General features: G+C 39.5%; 2 protein-coding genes across 4 annotated transcripts; one reads left to right on the top strand and one right to left on the bottom strand.

Moving 5' to 3' along the window:
• Nucleotides 1-335: 335 nt before the first annotated feature.
• On the top strand, nt 336-26,600 carry nae1 (nedd8 activating enzyme E1 subunit 1). Of its 3 annotated transcripts, none has more exons than XM_077519479.1 (21): nt 336-447; nt 900-1,003; nt 1,093-1,153; nt 1,228-1,258; nt 1,393-1,464; nt 1,574-1,653; nt 1,919-2,028; nt 2,212-2,321; nt 2,397-2,459; nt 2,539-2,602; nt 2,694-2,785; nt 2,918-2,977; nt 3,050-3,183; nt 3,377-3,452; nt 4,205-4,244; nt 4,535-4,621; nt 5,067-5,159; nt 5,254-5,368; nt 5,443-5,492; nt 5,560-5,674; nt 26,155-26,600. In XM_077519479.1, the coding sequence occupies exons 1-20, from the start codon at nt 386-388 to the stop codon at nt 5,667-5,669; spliced, it is 1,614 nt and encodes a 537-aa protein (XP_077375605.1). In that variant the 5' UTR covers nt 336-385; the 3' UTR covers nt 5,670-5,674; nt 26,155-26,600. The 3 variants fall into 3 exon arrangements, with proteins under 3 accessions (XP_077375605.1, XP_077375606.1, XP_077375604.1); XM_077519480.1 differs by lacking the exon at nt 26,155-26,600 and adding an exon at nt 14,435-16,206; XM_077519478.1 differs by lacking the exon at nt 26,155-26,600 and having other exon boundaries at nt 5,560-6,344.
• LOC144017665 (uncharacterized) lies at nt 21,436-25,577 on the bottom strand. Its single transcript, XM_077519477.1, has 2 exons — nt 25,237-25,577; nt 21,436-23,366 (listed from the first exon to the last, which is right to left on the bottom strand). The coding sequence occupies exon 2, from the start codon at nt 23,356-23,358 to the stop codon at nt 21,943-21,945; it is 1,416 nt and encodes a 471-aa protein (XP_077375603.1). The 5' UTR covers nt 23,359-23,366; nt 25,237-25,577; the 3' UTR covers nt 21,436-21,942.
• Nucleotides 26,601-27,724: the final 1,124 nt, after the last annotated feature.

Here is a 27,724-nt window from a genome sequence, read left to right as displayed (position 1 = left end):
TTGTTGTTGTTGTTGTTGTTGTTGCTGTTGTTGTTGTTGTTGTTGTTAACGGTCTATGATGATGATCACTGTACATGGTACACAAGCTGGAAAAAATATATTTGACAGATAAATAAATAACACATTGACTAAATTAATACAAGACCCTGTTTTGTTAGTGAATACAAAATGCAGATTTGGTGTTTAGAAAAATTGTTATTCCCCATATTTGCTATGAATATGTCTTACCTTCTATTACATTTTAAAACCAATGCTGTATTGCAATTGATCAATAAAATCTAGTCGCATTGATGTGCTGAAAATGCGAGTGTGAATCACATTGTGTGGAAATATGTGTCGAATCTGACGTTGGGCAAGCGATTTCGCTTTTACCTAGCAGTGACAGATGCCGGATGTCATGGCAGCCACTAAAGCAGCCAAAGAACAGAAATATGATAGGCAACTAAGGTAATTCATTTTTGAGTTAGGTTGTATGTGCCGTAAAATTATTTCCCAGTGATCTCGATTTGCTCAAAAGCAATGGCGATACAGCAGCTCGGACATAAAGCGCTAGCATTAGCCGCGTTACTACATGCAGCCTCGGCTTACATAAACTGTCGACTGTATTTACTTTTGCTATGGTTGAGTTTAAAGTGTCTTTGTTTGGCGTTTGCTTTCGCACTGTTTAGTAAGGTTGTTGTTAACGTGATAGCATGATACATGCGTATATAATTTGTTACTTTACTACACCCAGTTCCACTTCTTTCATCTGCTTGTTATTAGAATCAGAAGAATCATCTTAGGATACTTACTGTACTAAGGAAATCTGTCTCTCCTGGTCATTGCAGTCTCATTTTGTCCTTCTTTGTAGTAGTACCAAGTCAGTTTGTTACATATGGACACATGTTGTGTGCTTACAGATTGTGGGGGGACCATGGTCAAGAAGCTCTTGAGAATGCCCATGTTTGCCTGATCAATGCGACAGCAACTGGGACTGAGATACTAAAAAACCTCGTGCTTCCTGGTAAAATGTTTCTGTGTTAATGATAAACTGCACTAGGAAATACTTATGTGTTCAAAGAATAGAATAAGTAACCCACATGTCTTCGTCAGGTATTGGAGCGTTCACTATAGTTGATGGTCACGCAGTTTCTGGGGAAGATGTAGGACACAAGTAAGACACACTTTAGCTTTTAGGTCTTACTATTGATTTTTGTCTGTTCATCACTATTTTGTTTTGGTTTGCAGCTTTTTCCTAAGCTACAACAGCATTGGAAAGGTACATTCACGTGTTTAATAAGTGTGTATACAATACGCAACTTCCCCAATGTTGAATCATTTTGTTTTCAGCACTTGCATTTTATTATGCTCGCAGTATGTCAGTGGTCCCTAACCTGAGTGTTTATGTTGCAGAACAGAGCACAGGCTGCCACCGAGCTGCTCCAAGAACTGAACACTGATGTATCGGGCAACTTTGTTGAGGAGGTCGGTGCACATTATAACACAAAGTTGCATAATAGGAGAAAATATAAGAAATTTTAACAATTAGAAAAAAATCGTTGTTCTTTCTCTCTTGTGTTGTCCTTATTTTTAGAGTCCTGACATGCTCTTGGACAACAATCCAGAGTTTTTCCATAGATTTACAATTGTTATTGGTGTGCAGTTGTCTGAAAGGTAGGAAATGTAGTAAGTTTTTACCATTACTGCCCATAAATGCAATTAAAAGTGGTACAAGATCACTAAGAAGATTTTATGACATAATTGTGACAAAAGTATGAAATGAATGGATCACTTGGAAATATTTTGCAGGCCACGGCAGTGCCTAAAAAAATAATCAGTGTTTTTACTTTAATTGTTATTATTGTTAAACTCGTAACATCCTTTTTTGACTTAATAAACATTTGTTTCCTTTTTTCCCCCCTCTTCTGAAACTTAATAGCACGAGTCTGAGGCTAGGCTCAGTTTTGTGGAGTGCCTCAGTACCTTTCCTGCTTTGTAAAACTTATGGCCTCATTGGCTACATGAGGCTGGTTGTGCAAGAGCACACAGGTTAGTAGCATTTGATATACATGCATCAACACACGGGACGTTTCACCTTTCAATACAAGTGTGATTTTTGCAGTTCAGAGGATTGAATTGAGTACATAATGACATGAGCGATGTCGTGTACTGTAAGCATAGTACTTCATAAGTCATCTGTGTCCTCTTCTTTATATTTTGTCATGTCTGCAGTGATTGAGTCGCACCCCGACAATGCTTTAGAAGATCTAAGGTTAGACCAGCCCTTTGCTGAATTCCAGAAGCACATTAATTCCTATGACCTTGAAAGCATGGACAAAAAGGTGCGTATTTTGCATGACGGTGCATGTTTTTATTGCTTCGCTCAATTAATAGATTTGTTCATATTTGCTCTGTAGGATCACAGTCACACACCTTGGATTGTCATCATTGCTAAAGTTCTTGAAAAATGGCTCAGCGAGGTAGAGTCCAATTTTTGAACACAGGTAGTTGTATTTGTAATGATGTGCAATTATTATTACATGTCCTTGTACTTTTTAGCAAGACTCCCAGCCACCCAGAAATTACAAGGAGAAAGAGGCCTTTAGACAGATTATTCGGGAAGGTATTTGTGTGCAGTCTTTCATTTAGTTGAATGTCCTACCTGTACATCCCTTACACATGTTTCTAACTTGTCGTTCTGTGTTTTACTTTAGGAATCCTGAAGAATGAGAATGGCGTCCTCGAGGATGAAGAAAACTTTGAGGAAGCAATTAAGAATGTCAATACTGCTTTAAATCCAACCAAGGTGTCAATTCATAATATGTTACAAATCATGCCTATTTCACTTAAAAATAATCCTTAGGGCAGCTTTCTGTAGGACCAGTAAACTACATACCTAAATATACAGATGATGCTTGTTTTTTTGTTTTTTTTTCAGATCCCAAGTGCTATTAAAGATCTCTTCAATGATGATCAATGTAACAACATAACATCACAGGTTTTGGATTTTTATCTTGCTTTTTATGAATTAATGTACGGTGAAACTCAATCCACTGGTATTTGTTGACAGACTTCGCCTTTTTGGGTTATGCTGCGAGCTGTAAAGGAGTTTGTACACAATGAAGGCTGTGGCAGCCTACCTGTACGGGGGACCATCCCAGATATGATCGCAGACTCCCAGAAGTTTATCAATCTTCAGAATGTGTAAGAGTATAAATATATAGTTATGTATCCAAAATATTAGCCATTGATCAGTAACGATAAAGACACTCGCCCCCAAAAAATGACAGTAATTTAAAACACAACAGCCTAATTGGCCAATAACTACGAACCAACAATTCACACTTTGTATTTTTATATTAGCGTATGCGCTCCAGTTGAAATTGTTTTCTCACAGTTACAGGGAAAAGGCCCTGCAGGATGCAGCGTCTGTTGGCAGATACGTTGAGAGTCTGGTGCAGTCTGTTGGGAAGGTATGCTATCGTCCTGTGTGAATCTGCGACAGTACAACAGTTGCAAATAATAATAGGCACAATTCTCAGTAAACCATGGAAAAAATAACATAGCTGGGATTCCATTCACGGTCATCTGTGCTGTTCACAGTGGTTTCCCTCCTGCAACAGCCCTATTTTAAATACATTACAGTAATAATAGGAATTCCCCTTTTGTTTGCGTTTGCTACGTCACATATAAAATATCACCTGCAGAAATGTTATACGCTGTGTTCTAGATTATATTAGCTACATGCTGTTTTTATTCCTTATTAGTCAATGTGATTTTAAGTCAAAATTGTTTTTTCATTATCAACAATTTTATTTGATTTAATTGAGCAAAACTTTTTGTGAAATGACAAAAATTCAGTGTTCATAATTATCATGCATAAAAGTTCAAAAGAAAACAAATAGGTTGTAAAGAACAGCTGATAAATGATCAGAGCATGCAGCCAGTCCTGATATCATGGAAAAACTGATCATTATTGAATTCTGGAAGTAATACTTTCCATGCTTCTGCTGACACCCATTTATAGCAAACTTGGTGATGACTGACTGACTTTTGTAGATGATTGGTTGTACTGCATGCGATGCTTAAATTGGTACTCAGGCTTCTGCCCACAGAAAAAGAATAAGCGATTAAAAAAAATGAACTTGACTTGGATGTTCACATACTACTAATGTATTTAATTGGAGCGTAATCTTGAAGCATTGTATTTTTCCCCCCTCAACAGGCACCTGAAAGTATCTCTGAAAATGACATCAGACTCTTCTGTAAGCATCACTCACATTTTGAGATCCAGTATCCAATATTAAACTCAATATTTTGTGCAAGCACAGTTAAATATTGACACGTGGTTAAGTCTGTGGTGTGGTTTTTGTTCAAAGCTCTAAACATAGCCGTCATATGTTACGGATTGTCGCTATTTTGTTATGGAACTTAACGCTAACTCACCTGTAACACTGATTCTTCCGGATATTTTACATTTGAATTCTGAATTGTGTCACTGGCTACAGCAGCTTGAATATTCCCGCTTGTTGGCGGTATGTGTGTTGTTGTCTAGGCAAGAATGCATCCTTCCTACGGGTGGTGCGCTGTCGGTCTCTGGCGGAAGAGTATAACGTGGATTCAGTCAACAGAGACGAAATCAGTACGTTGGAGACACGCTTCCCATATAGCTGTGATTTCCAGTCTGTCTTGTGCCATGAGAGATTATCAGTTGTGCTGCGGGAAAGTATTCAGATTCACACTCAATCGTTTTTTTGTTTTTTTTGTTTTTTCTAATAATAATAATAACTACAAATACTGTATCTTTGCTCATTGTTCATCTATCTATGCTACAATGACATTGTGACTGGCAGAACAATTCATTGCTTTTCCACTAGGTGGCAGAAAGGGCAGCTAATTTTGTATTCACCTAGCTTTGTGTAGGACTAAGTCAATTTGTGAGTACAGTGAGGCAAGATTTTTTTTGTTTTTATAAGTATGTTACACTACCGTTATACTTTTTGTAACGCTTTTGTTTTGTAGTTTGTTTATATTTATGTATATGCTCCCTGATGATGATCATATTAACTATTTTCACTTCTCTGCAGCCTCATGTATGGACAATCCCGATAGCGAGATGGTCTTCTACCTCATGCTTCGAGCCGTCGACCGATTCTACCAGCAGCACTCCCGCTACCCTGGTACTGTGCCTGTGGGAAATTATGTTAAGTTTTGAATGATTCCTTTAGGTGGCAAATAAAAGGTGGTCTCAGTTGACATGTTGTCATTTTTCAGGAGTGTATAACTATCAAGTAGAAGAGGATATCAGCAAGCTGAAGCTGTGTGTCACCAGCCTGCTGCAGGAGTACAACCTCAACGTCAACATTAAGGATGATTACGTGCACGAGTTGTAAGTCCTAGTTTCTGCTTTATATCCTTATTGGATGCTCATGTTTTAAAATGTTTGTTTTATTTTATTTGTAGCTGTCGATATGGTGCAGCAGAGCCACATACAGTTTCTGCTTTTATGGGAGGTAAAGCTGACACTAATGTAATATATCCCACGATCATTTCTTTCTCATTAACGTTGCGTCTGTTCAGGTTCAGCTGCTCAAGAGGCCATAAAGATCATCAGCCACCAGTTTGTGCCGTTCAACAACACATTCATCTACAACGCAATGTCACAGACCTCTGCTACTTTACAGCTGTGAGACAGGTACTCGTTATGAACTCATTCACAAAACCACATCTATGGATTTCTGGGGTTTTTTTTTTGTTTTTTTTTTCCTTGTTGCTGCTCTTCAGGATTCTTTTTCTGCTCAAATATCTGCACTTAAACGTCATTTTGGCCAAACCGGTATTTAACATTCTTGAAGGCGTGTGAATACATTTTGGAAAATATGTGTATATAAACATGGTGTAGAAAGCACTATATAAGGTCAATCCATTTACAGTAGATTACATAAAAACTGTTTGATTACATATTATACTAGTGTCACGTGTCACTGTTTCGATCTCTGAAAGGACTTTATCCTAAAAATAATTTATAGCTGCCAAACTTTCCTTGTTTAACCCATTATTTTTTCTTTATTGTTTCAAAGTATGCTCACTTATTATGCATTATTGTTCAACGCTTTAGTAATCCAATTTCAGCCACTCCTGTCTTTAGAAATGAAAGCAGGGTATAAGGATGCCTGGTCCTTGAGACCTTGATGGCTGACTTAAACGATCAGCTCATCAGCAAGCTCTGTAGAAGCCTGATGACGACCTTGTTCATCGAATCAGGTGTGTTCGTGGAGTGAGATATCGAAAAGAGGCAGGATCGTGGCTCTCGAGGTCCCACCTGCTGGAATAAAGCAACATGAGTGGTGTGCTGCGTCAAAGCATTTGAGAGTTATTCTTGGTTTATAACAGTAGATGGCGCCATTCGCCAGTTAGCGTTCTGTTCAAACTCAATGGTCAGTTCATTAGGTACACTTAACAAGTGATCCATAGAACCCAAAGATGTATTTCAATTTTCTTTTATACAGGTCATTGAGAAGTTGCTATTGTTTCCCAGACTTTTGTTGAAAAAAGTCCAATAATTATTACTTTAACGCGCCATAGCCCCCCCCCCTTTTTTTTTTTTTTTTTTTTCTTTTTTTTTTTTAAATAAATGTTGAGACGTAAATGAAATCACGTTTTATACATACAGTACGGTTGCTGTCATTTTCAGTTATGGATGTCTAATGGTAAGATATCTATGACTGTAATTTACTAACAAAAATGGGAACACTTACTCACTGTGTTTATCATGTCTGTGTCATCTACTTTAAAAAGAATGTGTCGTGTCATCATCAAGCTCCATTATCAAACGGCAACAAAAGTACTGGCTACTATTAGCTTGTAGCAACCAAACAAAGATCTGAATCAATTGTGTAGAATAATAAAACAACATCTATGTGTAACTCTGTGGAGTATAACATTATTTTGCCAATCACTATGATTTGTAAGAGGAGGTCTTGGATGTTTTGATGTACTTCCCTTTATTACTTACTGTTTGTTCTGCTTCTCCTGAGCTCATGACACAAATAAAGTTGACTTTGCTGTCTAGCTGCTACATTTAGAATTTGTTATTATTGGAAAATTTCACTGTCAGATTAACTGGAAGGAGGCGGGTCATCATTTTGCACATAATTTAACATTCAGTAGAGGTGCGTAATATTGCAAATATTTGAACCAAAAGTTGATAATACTAGAAGGGAAGCAAGGCAATGTTGAAGCTGAATCTTAATTGTGTGTCCTTGCAGCACTGGCACTTTAATCAGCTTGAAGTGTTATATGAATTATAAAACATAATTAATAGTGTTTCATTTTTACAAGTACAGGATTTATTATACAGTTATTGTTTTAAGTTAAAAGAAAAATAAAAGCAACAACTCTGTGCCCCTGTTAGCTTGAATACACGCTTTGACATCAATATAGGTCAATAGAAGACAGGTGGCTTATTTGATCTAAAATTAAGGTTTGAATGGCTGTCTGGCATTTTTTTGTGACCACGGCCTCTTTTTTTTTTTGCATCCATATTATCAAAATGTTAATGTATAGGCTGAACCTATCCGTGTTATCTTCAACCCGCAGGAATAGCCATTGGATTTGTGCTTGGGGGAGGGGCCGTTAATGCTAAAATCAATCTAAATCGGCGGTCCTGCCTGCAAAAGCGCAACATAGCCAGCGATGATTCTCCCTGGAAGCTTTAAGCAATAAAAGGAGAGGAAACGTGGGCGCGCACAAGATGAGTCAGCTGCAAACATAAAGGATAATTGTGCCATAAAGGTGGTCTGTTTTCTCTGTAGCTGATGAGGACTAAAGGCAGAAAGGGCCAACGATTAAGAACGTGCTTCCTGATAGCTCGTCTCTGCTACTTTCAGCCATTTGCCTGGCTGTCATCCAACGGCGTCATTCAGCCCTCACCTCTTCGTGAGGCCCAGGCTGAATGGAAAGCGCCCTGCCAAAGCAGAGCAGAGTGCTCAATGTTTGCCGGGAGACTGCGGGAGGCCGGCATACTTTAAACCTCTCAGGGGTCGGGCCGAGGGCCTCTCCATTCTTCCTACAAACAGATGGAGCTGCGACACTGGAATGTGAAAGTACAATACCGACATCCATATGAATAAGAAGGATGCACGTTTTGCAGCAATTAAAGTCACTATAAATTCTATAATTTGTATTTTGTAGTAGAGAAGGATTTCGCTAAATTAACATGTACGAGTACAATTTTTCAAGCCTAATTGCAGCAATTTGTTAGCTGGTCTCTGTGTGGCAGCCTAAACAAGTCTCATGGCAGACGTGCCTCATGTGATCTACTTTAATGCATATATGATTTCCAAATACATTGTTAATCTGGTAATGTATCCCACAGACATCTCACTACCCAATCTGTGCATGGATGGGAAAAAAAAAAATCTGTAGCAGGAAAAGATTGTTTGATCTCTCCATGCAAGTGTGCTGTTCTGTAGGAGAAGCAGTGTGGGGGGGGATTTCCCTTCTATCATGATTATCTTGCCTCCAAAAGCAATCACAGTATACTATGATAAAATCTGTCAAATCAAAATCAAATCAAAATGAATTTTGATACCCCTGAGGTGCAATCTTTTGCAGTAATTAATGTTCTTGATTTAGCAACAAATAGACAATAATACAGTGTATAATATTTCATGCTAGTTTTCTACTTTTATTTATTGTAATTTGCTTGGTAGTATCCCTGGACAAAATATGTAATGCTAATGTCTAAAAAATACTTAGAAATGGATGGTTATCAAGCACTTTAAAACAACCATCGCCACAAACCAGAAGGCATTTACCAGGAATTAAATTTTCTTGCTAATTGCTCCATAACTGGGCTGATTTTGATCCCCAAGTTAGTAAATACTGATATTTGCTCCCGATCTGCTTCTAAAATGGCCCCATGGTAAATTTGAAGCAAGTTGATTTGTGATCACAAATCTTAAGTTGGACGCAAGTGTCACTGAGGACAATCGAGTCCCAGCCTCTGTGATTGTGACGTGAAAGAGAGCAATAATCACTTGGGAAGCGACCGGAAACCCAATCTGTTGCCTGACACAATGGAGGAGTAACTGATTGTGTTGTGTATTTGTCTCCCAAATCATTCACTGGGAGACAACTGGAATATACTTGCTCACTTATGGCTATCGTGGCTTTTGCTGTCTGCCCATCCATTCTGTGTACCATTTAACAGTACAGTCGTGAATAGAAGACATAAATGAGTTCACCCTGAAGATGGCATGCTTCAGATTGTAATAGTTTCTTTGTTTGGCCTCCCTATTCTACCCCACTAAGTATCTTAAAAAATTAGATGGTTGTGTTTGCGTAAACCAGACATACACACCAATGGCAATGTCAACATAACCTACAACTGGTCATCTGGACTCATGTTCTGCTAGCAGCTATGCCTCAGAGTGAAGAAGTCAGTATGTCCAGATGGGGTCAGAAAGCGACACACTCCCTCCTGGGAAATCTCAGTATTGCATTACACTCAGCACCCCCCCCCCCCCCCCCCCACACACACACACACACACACACACACACAGTCTCATACACACCAGCAGACCATCATTCACATGTTCAAACTGTACACTCTCAGGCAAGATAAACACACTGTACGCCACATTAGCCTGATAAATGGGGCACGTATTGTTTCAAAAACATTCACGTAAGCTGTAATATATTTCAAACATTCTCATTCTTTTTATTAGCTCCAACTACATTTATTTTCTCTCGAGTTATTTGTTAGCAGGGGTGCGGGGAACTACCAAACTAATAAAGATTAGCATGTTAGCAAGAATACAGCCTAGCTGGTCCTTATTGAGTCACTGTGGGAGGATTAATAGAGGCAAGTACTATCAAATTCAAACAGGGCCTTTTTTTATGTCGTTTCCTTTTTGTTTGATCTCTGTTCTTTCATTAGCGTTGCTACGCCAACATTCCCAAAGTAGCGCTGAATGTGAGCGTGTGCTCGCTTTGGTACGGAATGATTTACTTGCATTCTCCAGGTGCCATTCTTATCTCTGTCACCCCTCTCTGGCATTTGCCCCGTCACCGAGATCAGTCAGATCCAGGCGCTGGGAAATTCAGCCTGTCCGTTGGAAACACACGTTCCCTAAGCATTACCGTTGGTGTACTTTAACAGATCAGATTTTTGTGAAGCGAAATTGAAATAAATGCATCTAGCATGATGACATGTAATCTGTTTTTTATGCTGACGCTTGCATGTTTTCTTTGTGCCGTCTCATTTTTCAACGAAACATTAAATGAAGACCACCTGTCTGCGGGTGGAGCCATGATCGCATTGTAAATATCAGACGGAGAACTATGTCAACAATGTGAGCCAAGTTTTGGGAAGTTCCAGGTGTCATTTAGGAATTGCATGATGGCTATCATGTTTTTTTTCTTCCAAATGGTTCTGGTGGTTGTCCAAGCAGAGAAGTGTGCGTATGTGTGAGAGACACTGAGAGTGATTAGCTCCACATGGGAGTGTTTATGAAGAGGAGATGCTCAGGGTGAATTCCTCAGATAAGTGACACGAGGGCTCTCTGTTGTGGGTGTAGTCGGAGCGTGCAACCTCCCTATATGGAGACTCTGTGAAACGTACACTAACACAGAGCTCACGTTCTCAGCCATTAGAAGTGAGTACGGAGGTTTAAAATGCAAAATCATTTGATTCCACTGTTTGGATTACACATTGTTGGACATTAGAAAACGATAGCAAACATCACCCCTAAGGTCAACGTCTGTCACATTCACTCCATGTGAGAAATCAGCAGCATAGATGACAACATTCTTCAGATTCCTGCATTTGATTATACCGGTACCTCTCATTCCATTCAAAAGGAATGGAGTGAAAACCTCTGTAAGGGATTGGTCGAGTCGAAGCCTCTCGTTACATGGCAGCGGTTTTGCTGGAATGAAATCAGGCCCAAAGTCTGGCAGGGTGCAGCAGCAGATGTCAGGGATAATAAGATGAATGAAGACACACATACCAATACATTTGCATCACTTCAGTCAATGCTGTGTAAATACAGACAATTATATCACACCAGAAGAGTAGAATCAAGTAGCACAGCAAGTCTTTGTAAATTGCGGTTGTTCAACTGCAATATAATTCAGGGTAAGCTATTGTCAGGCAAGTGAACTGTGTTTATAGGTTTTTTGATCGGTTTATTAATAAGCAGACTACTTTAGAGTTCATAGAGGATGTCAAACATAAAAGGATCTTACTGATTTAAAAATGATGGTTTTCGCATATATTTATTTTTCTTTTATTTAATTTAATAATTTTATTAATTTTTCTTGTAATTAATAATAAATAATAACATTTTTACGGAGTAGACAACTAATGGCAGATTTTTGTTAGTCAAGACAGGGCTTTGTCCCCGACAGAAACAAAACAAAACAGTACTTCCATTTTAAGGTTTCCATCTCTCTTATCTTTCTCTGCCACTTGTTGATTAGATTTGTTGACTAGATTTTAGACTCGCTAAAACAAGGTCTAAGTGGTGACGCAGCCAGTGTAGCGCTTTTGGTGGATTTGATCAAGGCTCAAATGATAAATTCTCAGCTATGTGGACATATATGGTGGATGTCATTGGATTTCATTGATAAATATGAGAGCAGTCTAGGTCAATCTCTCTGAATCATTTTAGAAATCAACTCATTGAATTATTACTATCATCTTTAACATATTTTTATTCATAGCATCCCCCAACTATCAGTGTGGGTCCAATGTCCAATTGCTTTTTCACCAAAAGCACAGGCATTTTTACATTTTTACCTGAATACATCCTTTGCCATGTGTACAATCTTCTTAAGCCTCCATGTAGGGGTCACTGCAAAGTCAGTAAGTAACTGCACAGCAAATATTTGAAGGATAACTCTTTGTTATTTTTTGGAACTATGTTTATTGGGAATCTTTGTGGGAGGCTCAGTAGTTCCACACATGCCCGGCCGGGCACACCATCAGGGCAGCCCTCCAGACCTCTCTCCTGCTTCCTCTCCAATTTCCACTGAGTATCAGCTGAGTTGGCTTTTTTTCGCTAAGTAGTGCAGAGGGAAGCGTTTTTTCCTTCTTTGCCTCTGTCATGCCACTGAGAGTTTGGAGTGATGGAGCCTTGACCTGCTTTGCCTGACAGTACAGCATCACAAATTCAGTGCGGGATCTCAATCACCTCCCAGTGCTGAGTCATTCAGCCTATCCTACCCGGTATTACATCTCGCGAAGAGACCACCAGGGTAACTTGGCGGATGAGATCAACCAGTAGCCATGTTTATGGTTCAAAATTTACAGTCAAATAGAAAATGTTTATTAGTTAAGTTGCTTGTCTTTCTGACTAAAGAAAATGGACTACAGGGAGTCCTCAAGTTACGTTGGAGTTCCGTTCCTACGCTAGCGATGTAACCCGAATTTCGACTTAATTTCCCCATTAAAGTCAATATTTACATCAAGATAATTTGCAGGGAAAAAAATCTAAAATACATTAAAATAAAATAAGATGCTGTATGACTGTCGGACTGAAGCCCAAGTCTTTGCCGATATTCATCGGTGTCTCTCCTTTCTGCGATCTTTTTATGATGTTTAGCTTTGTTTCCATGGTAACTGCTTTTCTTTTGACTGGACCAACAATGATAGAAGACGTAGCTTTCTTCTTCTTTGGAACCATGATGTGGGAAAAAAAGAGGGCGAAAAAGCCAAACATAGTCCCACAAGTGCACAAGCGCTAGCACTAGCTAAGGGCTAAATAGCAGACAAGGGGAGAACACACTGCGGGCTATATGGCGGACAAGGAGCCAAAATGGTGGACGGGGCCAAAATGGCGGACAAGGGTAAGCGTTGTAAAGTCGAAACGCCTTAGGTCGCGTGCGCCTTAACTCGAGGACTCGCTGTATATCGATTAGAGTTTTAGGTTTACGTTTCAGTTTGTATTTTTTCATACTAGAAGAGAGAGTCCATACTGACACGAACATGCCGTTCCTCATCTTGTCAATGGTTGTCATGACCGAGATGATATAAAACTGCTTTTGTCAAATCATTACCTCTTTGCCTTAGTGGACCTTTTACACTGTGTAAAGTGTGGAGCCGTTGCCAGTGACTCATAAATGAGAAGCCAATTTTTCCCCCTAAATAATATGAAATGAAGAGGGAAATAATAGTTTTCAACTTTATAGCAGAAATCTTTGTTTGACTAAAATAGTGCAAAGATACCAAATGTAATCCATAATCCATTAACTCGTGTGGAAAATAGATGAAAGACCCAGGCAGCAATATGCTTCCGGTGTAGACACTGTTGCATCAGAGACCTCTGATCTACATTTTCCAATTGCTCCTACAAAAGTCTGAGGGAGAGTGAAGAGGAGGGAAGGGGGTCATCTTGCATGTTTCAACTGTAAGCAGAGAGTACAAAGCAGCAAGGAGCTGCCAGTCCCTGTTAGGTGGACATATGGCAATGCTGTGGCCTGGGGCGTCATTTGGGGAGGTGTGGGGGGGATTGCATGCCTTATGTGTTTCATTTTGTGTGCTTGCATGTGTGTTTTGCGATGAATCTGTGACAAAGTTAAGGGGTTTAATGAGGCATGCAGGGGGGTTAGCAGCAGAAGGAGGTCCCGGCACTCGCCCAGTGCATTGGAGGGAGGAGTCTGTTTGAAGTCCTTGTTGTTTGGACACAATGAGCCCCCTCCCCACTTGTCTCTAATCCCCACTTTCCGTCCGTTATGTTGTTTACTGCCTTCAAGTCGTTGTTTTTTTTGTTTTGTTTTTATTTCTTGGAGACATTGAGACCAAAACATCTCGGCACAGTTCAATTAAAAAATAAAAAATAAATTGAACACTCCAGTTATAGCATAAATATTTTAAGAGGTGCTAGGAAAGTTGCAAGGTAGGTTGTTTCCTACTGGACCTTTGTTTGTGTGTCAAGTGAACCGTTCAAAATTTACACTTAATATTTGTACAACGGTAAATATGTTATCACATGAATGGTGCGACACATATAAACAGTCACTATTTATTTATTTATTTATTTTTATGTTTTGGGGATGAAACCGAATGCAGACATCCCCCCCAAAAAAATGTAAAAATCTGTTGGGTTGGAGGGGGGGTGGACATAAGTGTTTTTCATATAGCAGTGAAGAAATACAACTTTAAATCAAGTTTCAAATAAAACAAACAACATTAAAAACTATACTTGAAGCGAAAATCACCATTACAAATAAACACACAAAAGGGTGTCAGTGCAACGCAACAAAAATGTATTTTTGCAAATTTCTCAATAAAAACAAACAAACCCAAGGTGCCAATTTTAGTCTTAATAGGAACCTCACATCTTTTTCTATAATCTTTAATTTCCTGATTTGTTTCAACCATGTGCCATCGTCCTCCTTTTTTTTAATTAATGGAATGTTGTCTGATTCTTTCTCCTGTCAACACAAGCGCGCGAGCAGAAAAGCTGAGATGCTGATCTGTCGCGGCACTTCAGAGTCCTGCAGAGTTAAACGCATGTTGACACGGCATGACAAGATGCACACAAAGAACACGCTACAGCTGATTTGAAACAATATTCCGCTTCATTAGGTAATGAACATGATCTGCTGAAGTGGTATTGACCTTGCCGGTTTTGCCAGTTTAGCATTAACTTTTAGGGAATGTATCTACGGAGGAATTCACACATGCAATATTTACACTTGAGCATTTGATCACAAGTTGTCCAAAAAACAAACAAACAAACAAACAAACAAAAAAAGATGTACTATGGCTTGTCCTGCCATTTCTAGTTGGCTCCTGAGAAAGACAGTTTCCCACCAACCTGTGTCAGTGCCTGGGAGACGTCATACCACTCTAAACTGTGAAGCAGACTCGCTTAACATTGTCACCGTGCTTCCAAGTCATGTGTCCCAGGTTCTTTCAAACATGCAGTAACTGTACACAAAGTTCGGTATCTTTCTGCAACTTCCTTTTTCCGAACTGCATGTTTTCATTCCATCAGTTGTTATTTACCTTCGCCCCCTTCTCAATGTGTATCAGAGGTTGCATAATTTCAAGAATAAATAATTCACCAGGGTTTGCACTTCCAGTACATAGTGGTTGTCTTCAAAGCAAGCCAGCAGATCTGCCACTAGAGAAACAGTGAAGGTCATCTCTTTGCCGTGGACACTCCTCCACGGTTCTGGTGACTGCAGCTGTAACAATGTACCACAGGAATGCTGTTTGGGAGACGCTGTGGATTACTTGCCTTTTTGGGATAAAACACAGCCAATGCAACTTGTTGGCTTGATATGCGAAAAGTCATGTGATGTTATATTTTAGAGAGACTCATTTGATTGCAGAACATTCTTGCTGTGAGGCAAGAGTAATCTCTACAGGCACCAACTAATCCATGAATGTTGCCTTCTAAACATCATTTCGAATATGTGACAATGTGGTTGTCAAATCAAGCTAACTGTACATAGAACCCGTCAAACAAAAATAAAATATATTCACCATACTAACAAGTGTTCTATGAACAAGCACTTCCTCAAACTTGAGCAAAAACAATTAAGTGATTGTGTGGTATAATCAAGTCTTTACTGCTAAATTAGCTGTGCTGACACGCTAGTTATGATGGCTACATTTGCAACTACTAAATCTTGGCATTTTGTGACACTCAAAAATATGTGGTCACTAATAATTTTGATGATGGGAGCATGTTTTGTATTCACGATTCATTTTTTTATATACAAAATGTACAATTGAGTGAAAATGTATCTTTCACATTTATGCTAACGTGGGTAGGAAACAAAAGAACGGAACCATTGTGTTTAGGTGTTGTTTCGCCCAGGTTCCTACTTTAGTGAGGGAACTCACTCCCCATTCAGAGGAAATTTGGGATGATCATGATACTAGCTGGTTCGTGTCTTCACTCCTTCTCCCCATTACCTGTGTTTTTCAGGTTTGTAATGTTTGGAAAGTACTTCTAGTCGAATGTTTCACATGTAAACACTTTGTGACAAGAGCAAGATAGGTTTGGAGAAGTATATTTGCGTTATTTAACGGACTTGTGTTAAGCTTAAACGAGGTTGTCAACGTGCTCGCACCGTGCGCGAGGCTGCTCGTAGCTAACGCTAACGCCATTGAACGTTAGTAGCATTGTTAAAATGCTAAAGCTCCCAACTTGATTATGTGTTAATATACAAAGGTTGCAACTGGTGAATGTGTTTTGTTTAAAGCACTTTGTGAATTATATATGTTTAAGTGATTTGATTATTTGTTGTAATAAACAGAGGAAATTTGGGATGATGCTAGCTGGTTCGTGTCTTCACTCCTTCTCCACATTACCTGTGTTTTTCAGGCGTTTAGACACCGAAACCAAAAATCTCTTTGTTATCCGGGATTCCAAGGCTTTGGGACCCGTAAAAATTTTCTAAGACTTAAAAAAAAATACAATAAAAAAAAAAAAAAAAAAAAAAAAATATCTATACAATTCTTGCTAACAGGCCAATGTGTTTATGAAAAGACTTTACCATTACTCACGCAGACACTGATACACAGTACACAGAAAATGAGCCGCTATAAAGTGCCCAGTCAGCGCAGCAGCTGCATCAGCAGAGTGAGACAGAATAGAAAGCAGTGTCTTTGTTTGCTTGTGTGTGTGTCTGTGTGTGTGTCTGTGTGTGTGTTAAGAGAAAGAGCACATGTGAGGAGTTAAGGGTGATGGGGATTTCGAAGCAGACAAAGGAGGGAATCACAGCTATACTCAGCATCCATTAGACCGATCCTGTGGATCAATATTGATCCTCGCTGCCACAAGCTCGGTCTAATAGGCTTCTGCCTGTTATGGTTCAATGACGGAGCATTAGCGTACATGTCCAAATGGACTCAGGGGTGAAGCACAGCCAGAAAAGCAGAAAATTAGGAATAAAGCTGTTTAACGGAGTGGGGGAAGACAACAAGGCTTCTAATGTATATTAAAAAAAAAAAAAAAGGTTTCTTGTGAGTGAACCAGTGTGCTGTGTTTGGTTTTGGCTTTGCCGTCTGCGTGTTTGCCTGCGCGTTTCTCTCTGACACCCTCTTGCTTGGAAAACAAACAAAGATCAGCTGTGACTGTCAATTGGCCACCTGACTCTTAAGAACCGGGGATGTTGGTGCGAGGAAGCCGCAGACATTTTGAGTTCAAGTCTTCTTCTTCCTTCACATGTTGCTCACATCCTCCAGACACCATAACATTCCTTAATACTCAGGGAACAAGGAGGTCTGAACTTGCGCTAAAAATATGTTCTTTACGCCCCCACGACTCTAAACACGACATTGTGATCGATATTCTGTTTGTGGAATCTGAATTAAGTGGCAAAATCCACACGTTTTTATCCATCTCAGGGGGGCGGCCATTTTGCCCCAAGCCCAGAAAACTGGTGAGCGGTGATTGGTTGTTACCTGAGCCCTTAGGCACTATGATGTCATTTTCAGTTGACAAGTGGCAAAATGGCCACCCCGAGACAGATAAAAATGGGTCGATTTTGCTGCTTAATTCATACTAAACAAAAACAATATTAATCCGAATGCCTTGTTTAGACTGGAGGGGTGCCTAGAACATAAAACTGTATATAAATAAAGATTGTCTTGACTTTTTAACTTCCAATCACTACCTTTATCCTTACAGTATATTTCTAAAATTGTCTGCACAGAATCACTTACACAATTTATTCTGCTATGAACACTCAAATATGTAACCCCCTTTTTCGCTCCTTCATTGGAAACATTTTGGGACTCACTCGGACATACCAATGCTATTTCTAATCAGAGCTATTTGTCAGCCATTCCGACATGAACGGTGAATTTCTACATGACTGTGTCTTATGTGTGCCAATGAATACACTGAAGCCATTGTTACTTCATATTGTCGAGAATTTTCCAGGGGACATTAGGTTAAAATTTCCTATTGTATTTCGATTATACATTGTCAGGGAATCAATCATTACAGCATTCTAACAATGAGTTTGTTAAAAGGACATCGACGTTGGTGCAGAAAGATACATACTGTACGTGAACTGCGTTGTTGGTAGGGTGGCCATTTCCATAAGGTCAAAAAGGACATATTTATAAAAAAAAATAATACATCAGACTCGCCGTGTATTTCCATCAACAATAAAGTTTTGTATTGTTTATAGATCATGTTTGTGTAACAAAATTGTAAAAAAAATATTAATTAAAATCAAACAAACACTAGCACAGCTGTCAAAGAAGACGGCGAGGAAATGACATACGTTTTTCTTTTCTTTTTTATATGTCATGTGTGTTTGTTATATGGACCTGAGTCTGATCAATAAACGTGAATTGAATTGAATTGATAGATAGCCACACATGGAGCTTTGTTTACATTTATTGAACCAATGATATACGAGACAAACCAGTGTCCTGCTTAAGGTTGCGCAGGACTCAGGACACATCACTGAAAATCAGGACTCTGCTGCCTAAATCAAAACACCTGGCCATCCTAGTTGTTGGTGCCCTTCAATTCAAGAAAGTCACAGTCGTCACTGACGTGAAATTGACAATAATAAATGCATATTTACTGAATCTATCTACTAGCTAACATTGTGACACGGTGGTTAGCTTAGCTGGTTAACATTTCAATGGTTGTCTGGCTATATGTGCCCTGTGAGTTGTGATCGACTAGTGACAGATCTAGGATGTACCCTTCCTCTTGCTCAAAGTCAGTTGGGATAGTCACCCAAAAAAAAAACTTCAAAGAAGCCCCAGTGGGTTGGTGGCTCGTACTCTTCTTCATCAAATAGCTGCTTTGGATTTAGTTCAAGACTCTTTATTTTTATTTTTTTATTTTTTTTCCCCTCTCGCCTTGCTTCTGAGAGTATCAGTCAGAGTTAGCTAACGCCCGCAGGCTGAGAAAGAAGCTGGAACACAGTCTATGCTTTGTGCAGGCCTTTGCAATATAGAGCACATAGTGTTGGGGTAACCAGGCAGTGCAGCTGGCCTTTTGGCCTTTCACAGAAGCTACTTTAAATCAAGAGCCAAAGGACAAGAGCCCTGTTCACCAATTTCAAAAGACATTGAGAAAAGATTAAGGCAAATGTAGGGATTTGTTGTTTTTGGACAAAACGTAAGACTATGAATGCACTGGTGGTAATTTTTGCATTAGAAACATTTATTTTGATAATGACTTCTCAAGCGTTGAAAACTGCCCGATAGTTTGACACGTTATCAGAGAACAAATAAGAAATGTCTGCCATCGACGAGCATGCCAAGTATTATTTCCAATAAATGTTAGGAAAGACAGGACAACATGTCAGCAAGTTCTCCCTCCACAATCCCATTGAAAACCCTCTCCACAACATTCTTTTCAGAAATATACAGCACCGGAGTTTTGTTGTTGTTGTTTTTTTGTTTGTTTTTTAAGAAACTGTAGAGAGCTGCTATGTGGACTGGCCCAGCAAGAAGCAATGCGATGTTTTCATGATCCCTATCAGATCTCCTCATATGCTTTGACCCACGGTCCAGTAGTTTGTTCAAGGTTGGGTGACCATCCCTCTCTTCCCACCTCTCTTCCACTTCACACACACACGTGCAGCCGCCTCCCAAATGTCCATGCACGAGCGTACGCGCATATTGACTCCCCTGTGATAATGTATGTGCGTTAGCATTTATGTGACAAAGACCATAGGACTTCTGACAGTGGTGTGAACAGCAGGTCAGGCAACAGACTAAAACCCACATGCTCGATACAAAAATATGCACATCATAGACATCTAAAGCCTCATTTGACTCTGATATAGTGTGAATGTGCCAGAATTGCAGCCAGACTCTCTTTTCTGGCTCTGTGAAGCATCAGAGTGCTCCCTTTCATCACTAACACACCCCCCCTCCATTACTCTAGCTCGCATTCTTGCCTTGTCGCCGTTAGATCCATGCCATTACGGAGCTGTGAGCTGCCTTCACTAAAAAGGAGATCTATCTATAGGCGTGGTGACATCCGTGTGTCAGAAAATTTCCAGAGCCGGCATCACTAAAGATACTTCATACCCAAACTACAAACTGGGAGTTTTCTCTTAAATGTGGGCAACATGATCAACAAAGAGATCCTGCAATGTTTGCTTTGTCCAGTACGTGTGTGAGAAGAGGCGAGAGTTGTGGATATAACAAAATGCCCTGAGAATCCAAAACTTCCTGCCAGAGGAGCAAATCATCATGCTATCGCTAGAGCAACCTCCCTACTCACCCAAAACAAAGTCGAACAAGGAAACTTGTTTTGAAGACATGGATCACAGCCTTGACGACGAAACTGCAGAGGATACTGGAAGAATTCTAACACAAGTGCATAAAGGCGTGGCAGTTAAGCTGGGTAAGATACACTCCAGGGGAAACTTTGTAGTTTGGATCTGAATTCTAAAATATCTTCCTTGACACCAGTTCTGAAACTTTTCTGACAAACCTTGTACCTGAAAGAAGGCTATGCAGGGAAAATACTCCTCACAAGTACTCTGCACACCAACAATAGAAGCCATTAACTTAATAAACATTTTGTCAACTGGTTCCATGCAAGCTTGTTTTGGTAGTTGAACTTAAAATCTTGAATTTATCCAAAGTTTTGTGTTTTTCATGAGACTATATGAAGGTGAGTCAAACTTGAGCCTTCAGTAGGCAGCTTATATTACACAAACCAAAATATTTGCAGTGAGCAGGGACCTACAGGACTTTGCTCTCCATTATCAGACAAAATGTGACCTGCATTAGAGGTAGACAGATTGCTAATGTCACAAAGTAGTGTACTTTAAAATTGTTAGTGTATTTTTTTTTTTTAACAGAGTTGGTCTACAGCCTTATGCTATGAAACCCATTTTATTCAAGAATCGTGATGAGGTGTCTTTGAATAAATTTGCATTCAAGTATCTGATAGGGGTTAATTCTGTTTAAAGAGGAAGTCAAGCCCCCCCCCCCCCCCCCCTCCCCCCCCCAAAAAAAAAAAAAAAAAAAAATTAAAAAAATTCTTGACAATATTTTCTATGCAGCCCTACTAGTCGAAAGTAATCTGGTTAATATTGCGTGAGTGGAATACGAGATAAGCAGCAAAGTCCAGAGGTTTTTATCAATATCACAAGGCGACCATTTTGCAACTTGCTGTTAAGTAAAAATGGCATCACAGTTGCTCAGGTCAACCAATCACAGCTCAGCTTCAGAAAACAGGTGAGTTGTGATTGGCCGTTGCCTGAGCCCTGAGCAACTGTGATGTCATCTTCAGTCGACAGCAAAGTAGCAAAATTGCCGCCCCCAAGATGGATAAAAACAGCTGGATTTTGCTTCATAACTCATATTAATTACACAAATGTAATATTGATCAGAATGTCATATTTACACTAGTGAGGTCACATATATTATTGTCAAGAAATGATCAAGGTGGACTTCTTCTTTAATTTGAGAAGCGCACAGAAAGACAAGAAGCTCACTGTGGGCTATGACAATCTTTTTATTCTCTGTTCAATCATTTTAAATTTAACAGATCTCACAAGTATCCTTTGTTATAAAAGGCCAAAGCATTGTATGGCTCTGCACATAATAGAAAGAATATATGAAAGTGAGCTAATATTGTCATATTAATCGGGCTCACACACAAAGACAGATTGAATCACTACACTCGTTAACATGTCCATCATTTGTCCAGTATTTTAAGTCCTGTGGGTGGTTTAACTGTCTTGGGTCACCTCTCATATTCTAAACACAAGTATGTCCTTGTACTTTGATTTTACCTGCTAGCTACCCAAGCTGCGTCTATTAACATGCGACTGTGTGGTTGTTTGTTTTTTTGCTCAAAACAAAATATATCATTGTCTGAGTTACCGTTAAAAACACAACCATGATTTTGATGTTTCTGAAACCCTTGCTGTTTTTGTGATTCATTGACGCCTTTCTCACATCGCCGGAAGATTTGTCAAAATTCACATTAAGTAGAAAGATCAGACTTCCTGTGTAACCTCAGTACTCAGAGTCTCCACCATGTCAGCGACGGCCTCTGGGACTTCCTGGACATCCCCACTCAGGATAATGTCCGTTTTCGGTTCAAAGTCACTCAGCTTCTTGACAGGTGACTCCACCGACTTCTCAATCCCATTAACACATTCCTCTGGGTGTGCGGAGACTGGGCACTCTCCATTTACAGCTGGGAAAGCTGCGACTTCCGTCACATCCTCTGTAAGAGGAGAGCTCTCTGTTTCACCATTTTCCATCTTTGTTTCCACCACACTCTCTGGGCAAGGCACATCTTCTATGGGAGCTTCGGCAATCGCATCAGATTCTAAACATCCTGCTGGTTCATCGTTTGAAGGCTTGATCTCGTCATCATCCACAGTCTCGAGTTCTGTGCTCTCATCTGTGGCCGTTGGTGGAACAGGCTCATCTTCTTGGCCTTGTTCCTCAGATAGCGGTTTCTGTGTGTCAACCGCCTGTTCTGGTTCTGATTCTTTCACGGATTCTGGCTCAGGCTCTGTTACCTGCTCTAGTTTAGTCTCCAAAACTGTCTCTTGCTCTATTACTGGCTCAGCTAATGGTTCAAGCTCCTGAGCAAGTGGAGGTTGGGCTGTCTCCTCCAAAATGGCCTCAGTCTCTGTAACAGTCACATGAATGGGTTCTGTCTCTTTGGGTGCCTCCTCTGGAGTTGTAGTAGCAGCCTCGACTTCTGTCACAGTTGTAGAAGGTTCTTCAACAGGTTCAGGTGCAGCTGCAGACTCGAGTTCTGCCTCAATGGTTGCAGTCTCTTTGACTGTAGCTTCTTCTGGTAATGATGCTGCTGCCTCAGATAGTGCAGCAGGTTCTTCTAGAACTGGAACCACCCCCTCTGGTGCTGCGGTAGGTTCTTCTACTACTGCAGCTTTTTCCACTTGAACTGGAGCTGTTGCCTCTGTGATTGCACCTAGTTCCTCTGGTATTGAAGCTGGTTCTTCTGGTGCCGCTTCCTCTTTGAATGTGGCTGGTTCTTCCGATACTGGATCTGCCTCTTCATTGACTACAACTGGTTCTTCTGGAACCGGAGCTGCTGCTTCCTTGACTGAGACTGGTTCTTCTGGTACTGCAGCTTCTTCTTCTTTCACTGCAATTGGTTCTTCTGGTACTGGAGGTGCTTGTTCTTCAGGTGGAGTGGAATTAGGCTCTTCTGGGGCTTTGACTGCTTCAGTTACTGCTGCCAAATCTGATCCAACCGCTTCCTCTTCCACTTTGCCTGATTCATTTGTCACATGAGCTTCTGTGGGTGGTGCTGCATCCTCCCCTTTGCCAGACTCCCCAGCACTTGCTGTTGGTGCTGCAGTCTCATCCTTCTTTTCTTTGGGATCACTCACATCGTAACCCTTCTTCTTCTTGCTCAGTTTCCCTCCCATGATGTCACCTATAAGAAGAGGCGATAAAGATTAAGGCATTGCATAACATTATAACATGCCGTTATTTGACTTTAATTCAATAGACGGAGATAATCACATTCATTTCCACTGGTAAATTAGATGATTCAATTCACCTGACTAACACGAGTTTAAACACAGGATCCTCTTGATGTAAAACTCGTGACCATACTAGCATAACACAAATAACATTTATTACATACTCTATTTTAATTTGGGATGTTTGAATATTGTTTTACTCTTCAATTAAAAATAAAGTTTGTATTTAATTATGTACCAGTTGTATGTCCCAGTAACCCAAAAGAACAATGCGATGAAAATGTTCTTTTCATAACTGGCATTTAGCTGGGTTAAATAAATAGAATAGGAATCAAATTATTCTTTGTTACAAAAAGTAAATTTGAGTTTTTGCTCTATAGGTGCTCTCTGGTCATGCACCTACACTACAACGGGGAATTAGATGGATTTTTGAGACAATATTTTCATTATTGTTTTGTTTATGGTGACAAATAGCAGGCTTATTTGCAGTGGGAAGTACAGATTGGTACACAACCCGAACTGTCTGTGAGCGCAATGACCGTTCAATGAGGATGTATCAAAGGCAGCAGCTGATTACCACACAATTGGACTTCCTTTCTGAGTAAAACAACAAACAAAAGAAAGGAGAACTGGGTGTTCCTTCCATTTTGCTAGCTGCATTTCAACTGAGTGAGAGAATGAATCAATGTTTGAAAAATTTCCATCAAACCTGATTCAGATGATAGGATAGCAACATATTTGATTTGAGTACAGTATTAAAAATGATGACAATATATTACAACCCTACTTTTATGTGCATAAAAAAGGGGACAAACTTGACATATAGAACCCAGGTGAGGGCAACATATGGGCACCAAATTGAAAGACCAGGGAACTGTCCATAGTGCTGCAGTGGAGCAATCAAGCCACACCGTGGCTACAGTGCACCGTGCTGGGATTGGCTGCAAATCCGTTTCACCTATGGCCACTCCCCACTACGCCATTTCACTAAAACTGACTTGTATCTGCTTTAAAACCACCATATCTCAAACAACTTCATTTCAGTGTGGATGATTTATCACTTGCCGGTCTCCACATTGAATAATGTGATTGAAATAGTTAATATGTTATTGATAAAATACAATTTTATATAATGAGGAAGCAACAAGACTAATGCGCAGCAGCTCTTTTTGAAAAACATTTGGTTTATGAAGGATGAATTCAAAGATTGAAGCAGCATGTGTTCTGCCGGTTGGTAACAAAGGAATTGGAGAGAAACTGGGTTTAGACAACGAATTGGAGTAATAATGGCATTGGGAGATAAGACTGCACTTTCCAACCAGTGTCCATCCCCCACCTCTCACACTCACTCTCTTGCTGTGCTCTTTTTGTTCACAGGTTTGACCACGCACACACCAAACAAAAGTATTTTCAAACATATTCAGCAAAAATGTCCTCTGCTATATAACCAAGTCGAAACTCGAGAACTTTGTTCCGCTTTCCCTTTTGTGCATTTTTAATTCATTGGTTGGCCTACTTAATAAAAAAAAAAAAAAAAAAAAAAAAAAAAAATCTGAGCTGCTGCCGGTAAAGCGCACACAGGCTGAACCAGTCTGGAGAAGAAAAGAGAAGGGGGGGGGGGGAAACTCCGCTGCTATTGAAATTGAAATGCATTTGCATAATTAGAGAAAAGGAATGGCGAGAACAATAGGAAAGCTGCACAGAAGAACTGGTACTTTCATTCACTCTTTCTTTCTATTGAGAAAATGAAAGAAAAAAAACGTTAAAAAAATACAAAAAAAAAACAATATTTCCGAAAAGAAAAGCATCGGTTTGACCAACCTGTATGTGAGAAGAGTGATCAGTCGGTCTCCAGACTCTGCTTCAATATGATAATGGAGGTGAAAGCCTCGCAAGTGACAGCTGCGGATTCCGGTCTTGCTCTCCGAGGGTGCAGTGTGGGTCTGAGGAGTGCCCCTCAGACATCTGTCGCTATCACAATGCAGCCTGGCCCGCCAGGGCTCCCACTGCAATCTATACCCTGCCGAGTTTAACCCCTCCTATCCCGCACACACCTTCTTCACTGCACAAGTATGTATACTGTATATCTAGGGACCGGCGAAGATTATAACAACAAAGACAGCAATGTTAAATTCGCAAAAAGAAAACGTGAGGAATCATATCCGGGGTCCACCTCGGGGAGTGTCATTATAAGATAAATTATGCATGGGATGGTATCATGTCAGTGAAATCTCGATTGCTTTGTAAACAAATAGTGATAGTGGTGATTGCAACACGTTATTTTATTTCACCTATCTAGCATTGAATATGCAGAGCTGCGTCTCAGAATACTAAACTGACTTGGTTGTGTTGGCAAATATCACATGGTTCCCAGAGTTAGTTCAATGGCATGGGTCTTTTTCAGATGCCTGAAAAATAATTGATTTGCCACTGTACAAATATTCTTGCTTCATTTGCTTTATTTTCTATTGACTGTTCCTCGTAAATAAAAGCAGTCAGGGGATATGTTTAGGGACATAGCACCCTCTTCAGTAAGATAAGCACAGCGCATAGGTAAGCAAACTAATAATTTAAGTACTCATTCATTTTGAACTTCCATTTTCAGTCATGAGGTGTTGTCTTTCCTCCAAACAGAAACAAACCAGTGTGACTGCAATTTGAATATTGAAAACCATCTGCATAATCTTGTTAGCCCGGGTCCTGAACTTTTTAATTGTGCTGCTGATTTCTGTGTAACAGATGGGGCAAAGATTCCATTTGTGAGCAAAAGAAAACAAGATCAATCTGGCATGTGTTCCCTTGCTGGAAGCAAAGCTCAGCAGTGACCAAGGGGCAGCAGCAAAGGCCGAGTTTCACATGATGCAAATGTTCTGGAATGCAATTCCCATGAGTTGAACCACAAACCCCTGTCTGTCACTGATCTGCTCCCGCAAACATGGAGTCAACATGCATGCAAACATCTTGAGAAATTTCCTAAATATACAAGCCATGCACAGTTTCCTGCAGGGTGCCATCATGAGAGATAATCTAGGGTGTCATGGGAAATTATCCAAGTTCAATTAATTTGTTCAAAAATTATTATTAATTACAAATAAATCTTTGTTCATCTAGCTATGTCGGGGATGTATATGTGTGTATATGCATGTGCTTTGATGGCAGAAGGTATAATAAACTGTGTATCCACCTGTTGTTGTCGTCATTGTACAGAATAAGTCATGGCTTCATGCCAAATTTAGTAAATTTCACACAGTAAGCCAATGCCAAATATTTGGATCAATATAGGTTGAGAAAGACTGATGTAGAGAAAAATGGAGCAATAACTTTGCAAAAGTGTGAGGTTTCTGCAGGAATGAGTGTCTGGGAACTTTCTCAGGAGTGTAAGCTATTCTCAGGAGTGGAAGCTAAAGTTTGTTCTTCATTTATATAATAATAAGTAATATGCTTTCGTCGATCACGAGTGTCAAACTGTAGTGGAATTGCTTTTGCATTACATTGTCCTTGTTTCGTTTATTTTTCTCAGGTTGAGAAGACACAATTTTGAAAAAAAAAATAAACCTTTAAAAATAAATCCCTAAACAAATAGCACCATCTACTGGATTATCTCAAAATAACATCTATTTTGCAAAAACTATTACAATAGAACTTTTATAAATCTCATAAACTCAAGAAATATACGCGAAAAATAAACCAATGAGCTGGAATTGTTGCTTTTGAAATTCTGTTAACTTATTGTCAATGAACTTGATGATATTGAACAATGACCTATTGTGATTGAGAATGAATTTAATTGAACTGCATACACATTTGTTCATCTCAAATATTGTCCACTCATGTAGGTTAATAAATAGAAAATATTCCTGGCAAATTAACCCAATGAAAAATCTCGTAAATTATGCATAACATACAACGTGCAAACAAAACTCATTCACTTTTCTTATTTTTAACAAGGGACAGTAAATTAACATAAGCTTGATAAAAAAAAAAAACACACACACAAAAAAAACAACAACCCTAGAAGGTGTGGGAAATACTAAACTTTACTAAATTTTGCCTTGTGTTTATGTCATTTAATTAGCGTAATATAAGATTCAGTACCAGTATGGCCTGGTGACAGATTTTCAACTTCACAACCAGATATAACTGGGCTAAATCATTATAGGATGACTAGCATTTCAAAATAAATAAACAAATAAATACAAATCGATAATATCATTCCAAAATTTTGATGAAACAGGGCATTGACAATATTAGTATATTCGTGATGGTTTCAGATTCAAAGTTGCAAAGAACAAAATCTCACAAATTATTA

Source organism: Festucalex cinctus, chromosome 4 (assembly GCF_051991245.1).
Source record: "Festucalex cinctus isolate MCC-2025b chromosome 4, RoL_Fcin_1.0, whole genome shotgun sequence".
Taxonomy (NCBI): Eukaryota; Metazoa; Chordata; class Actinopteri; order Syngnathiformes; family Syngnathidae; genus Festucalex; species Festucalex cinctus.
This window is presented reverse-complemented; position numbering and strand designations above follow the sequence as displayed.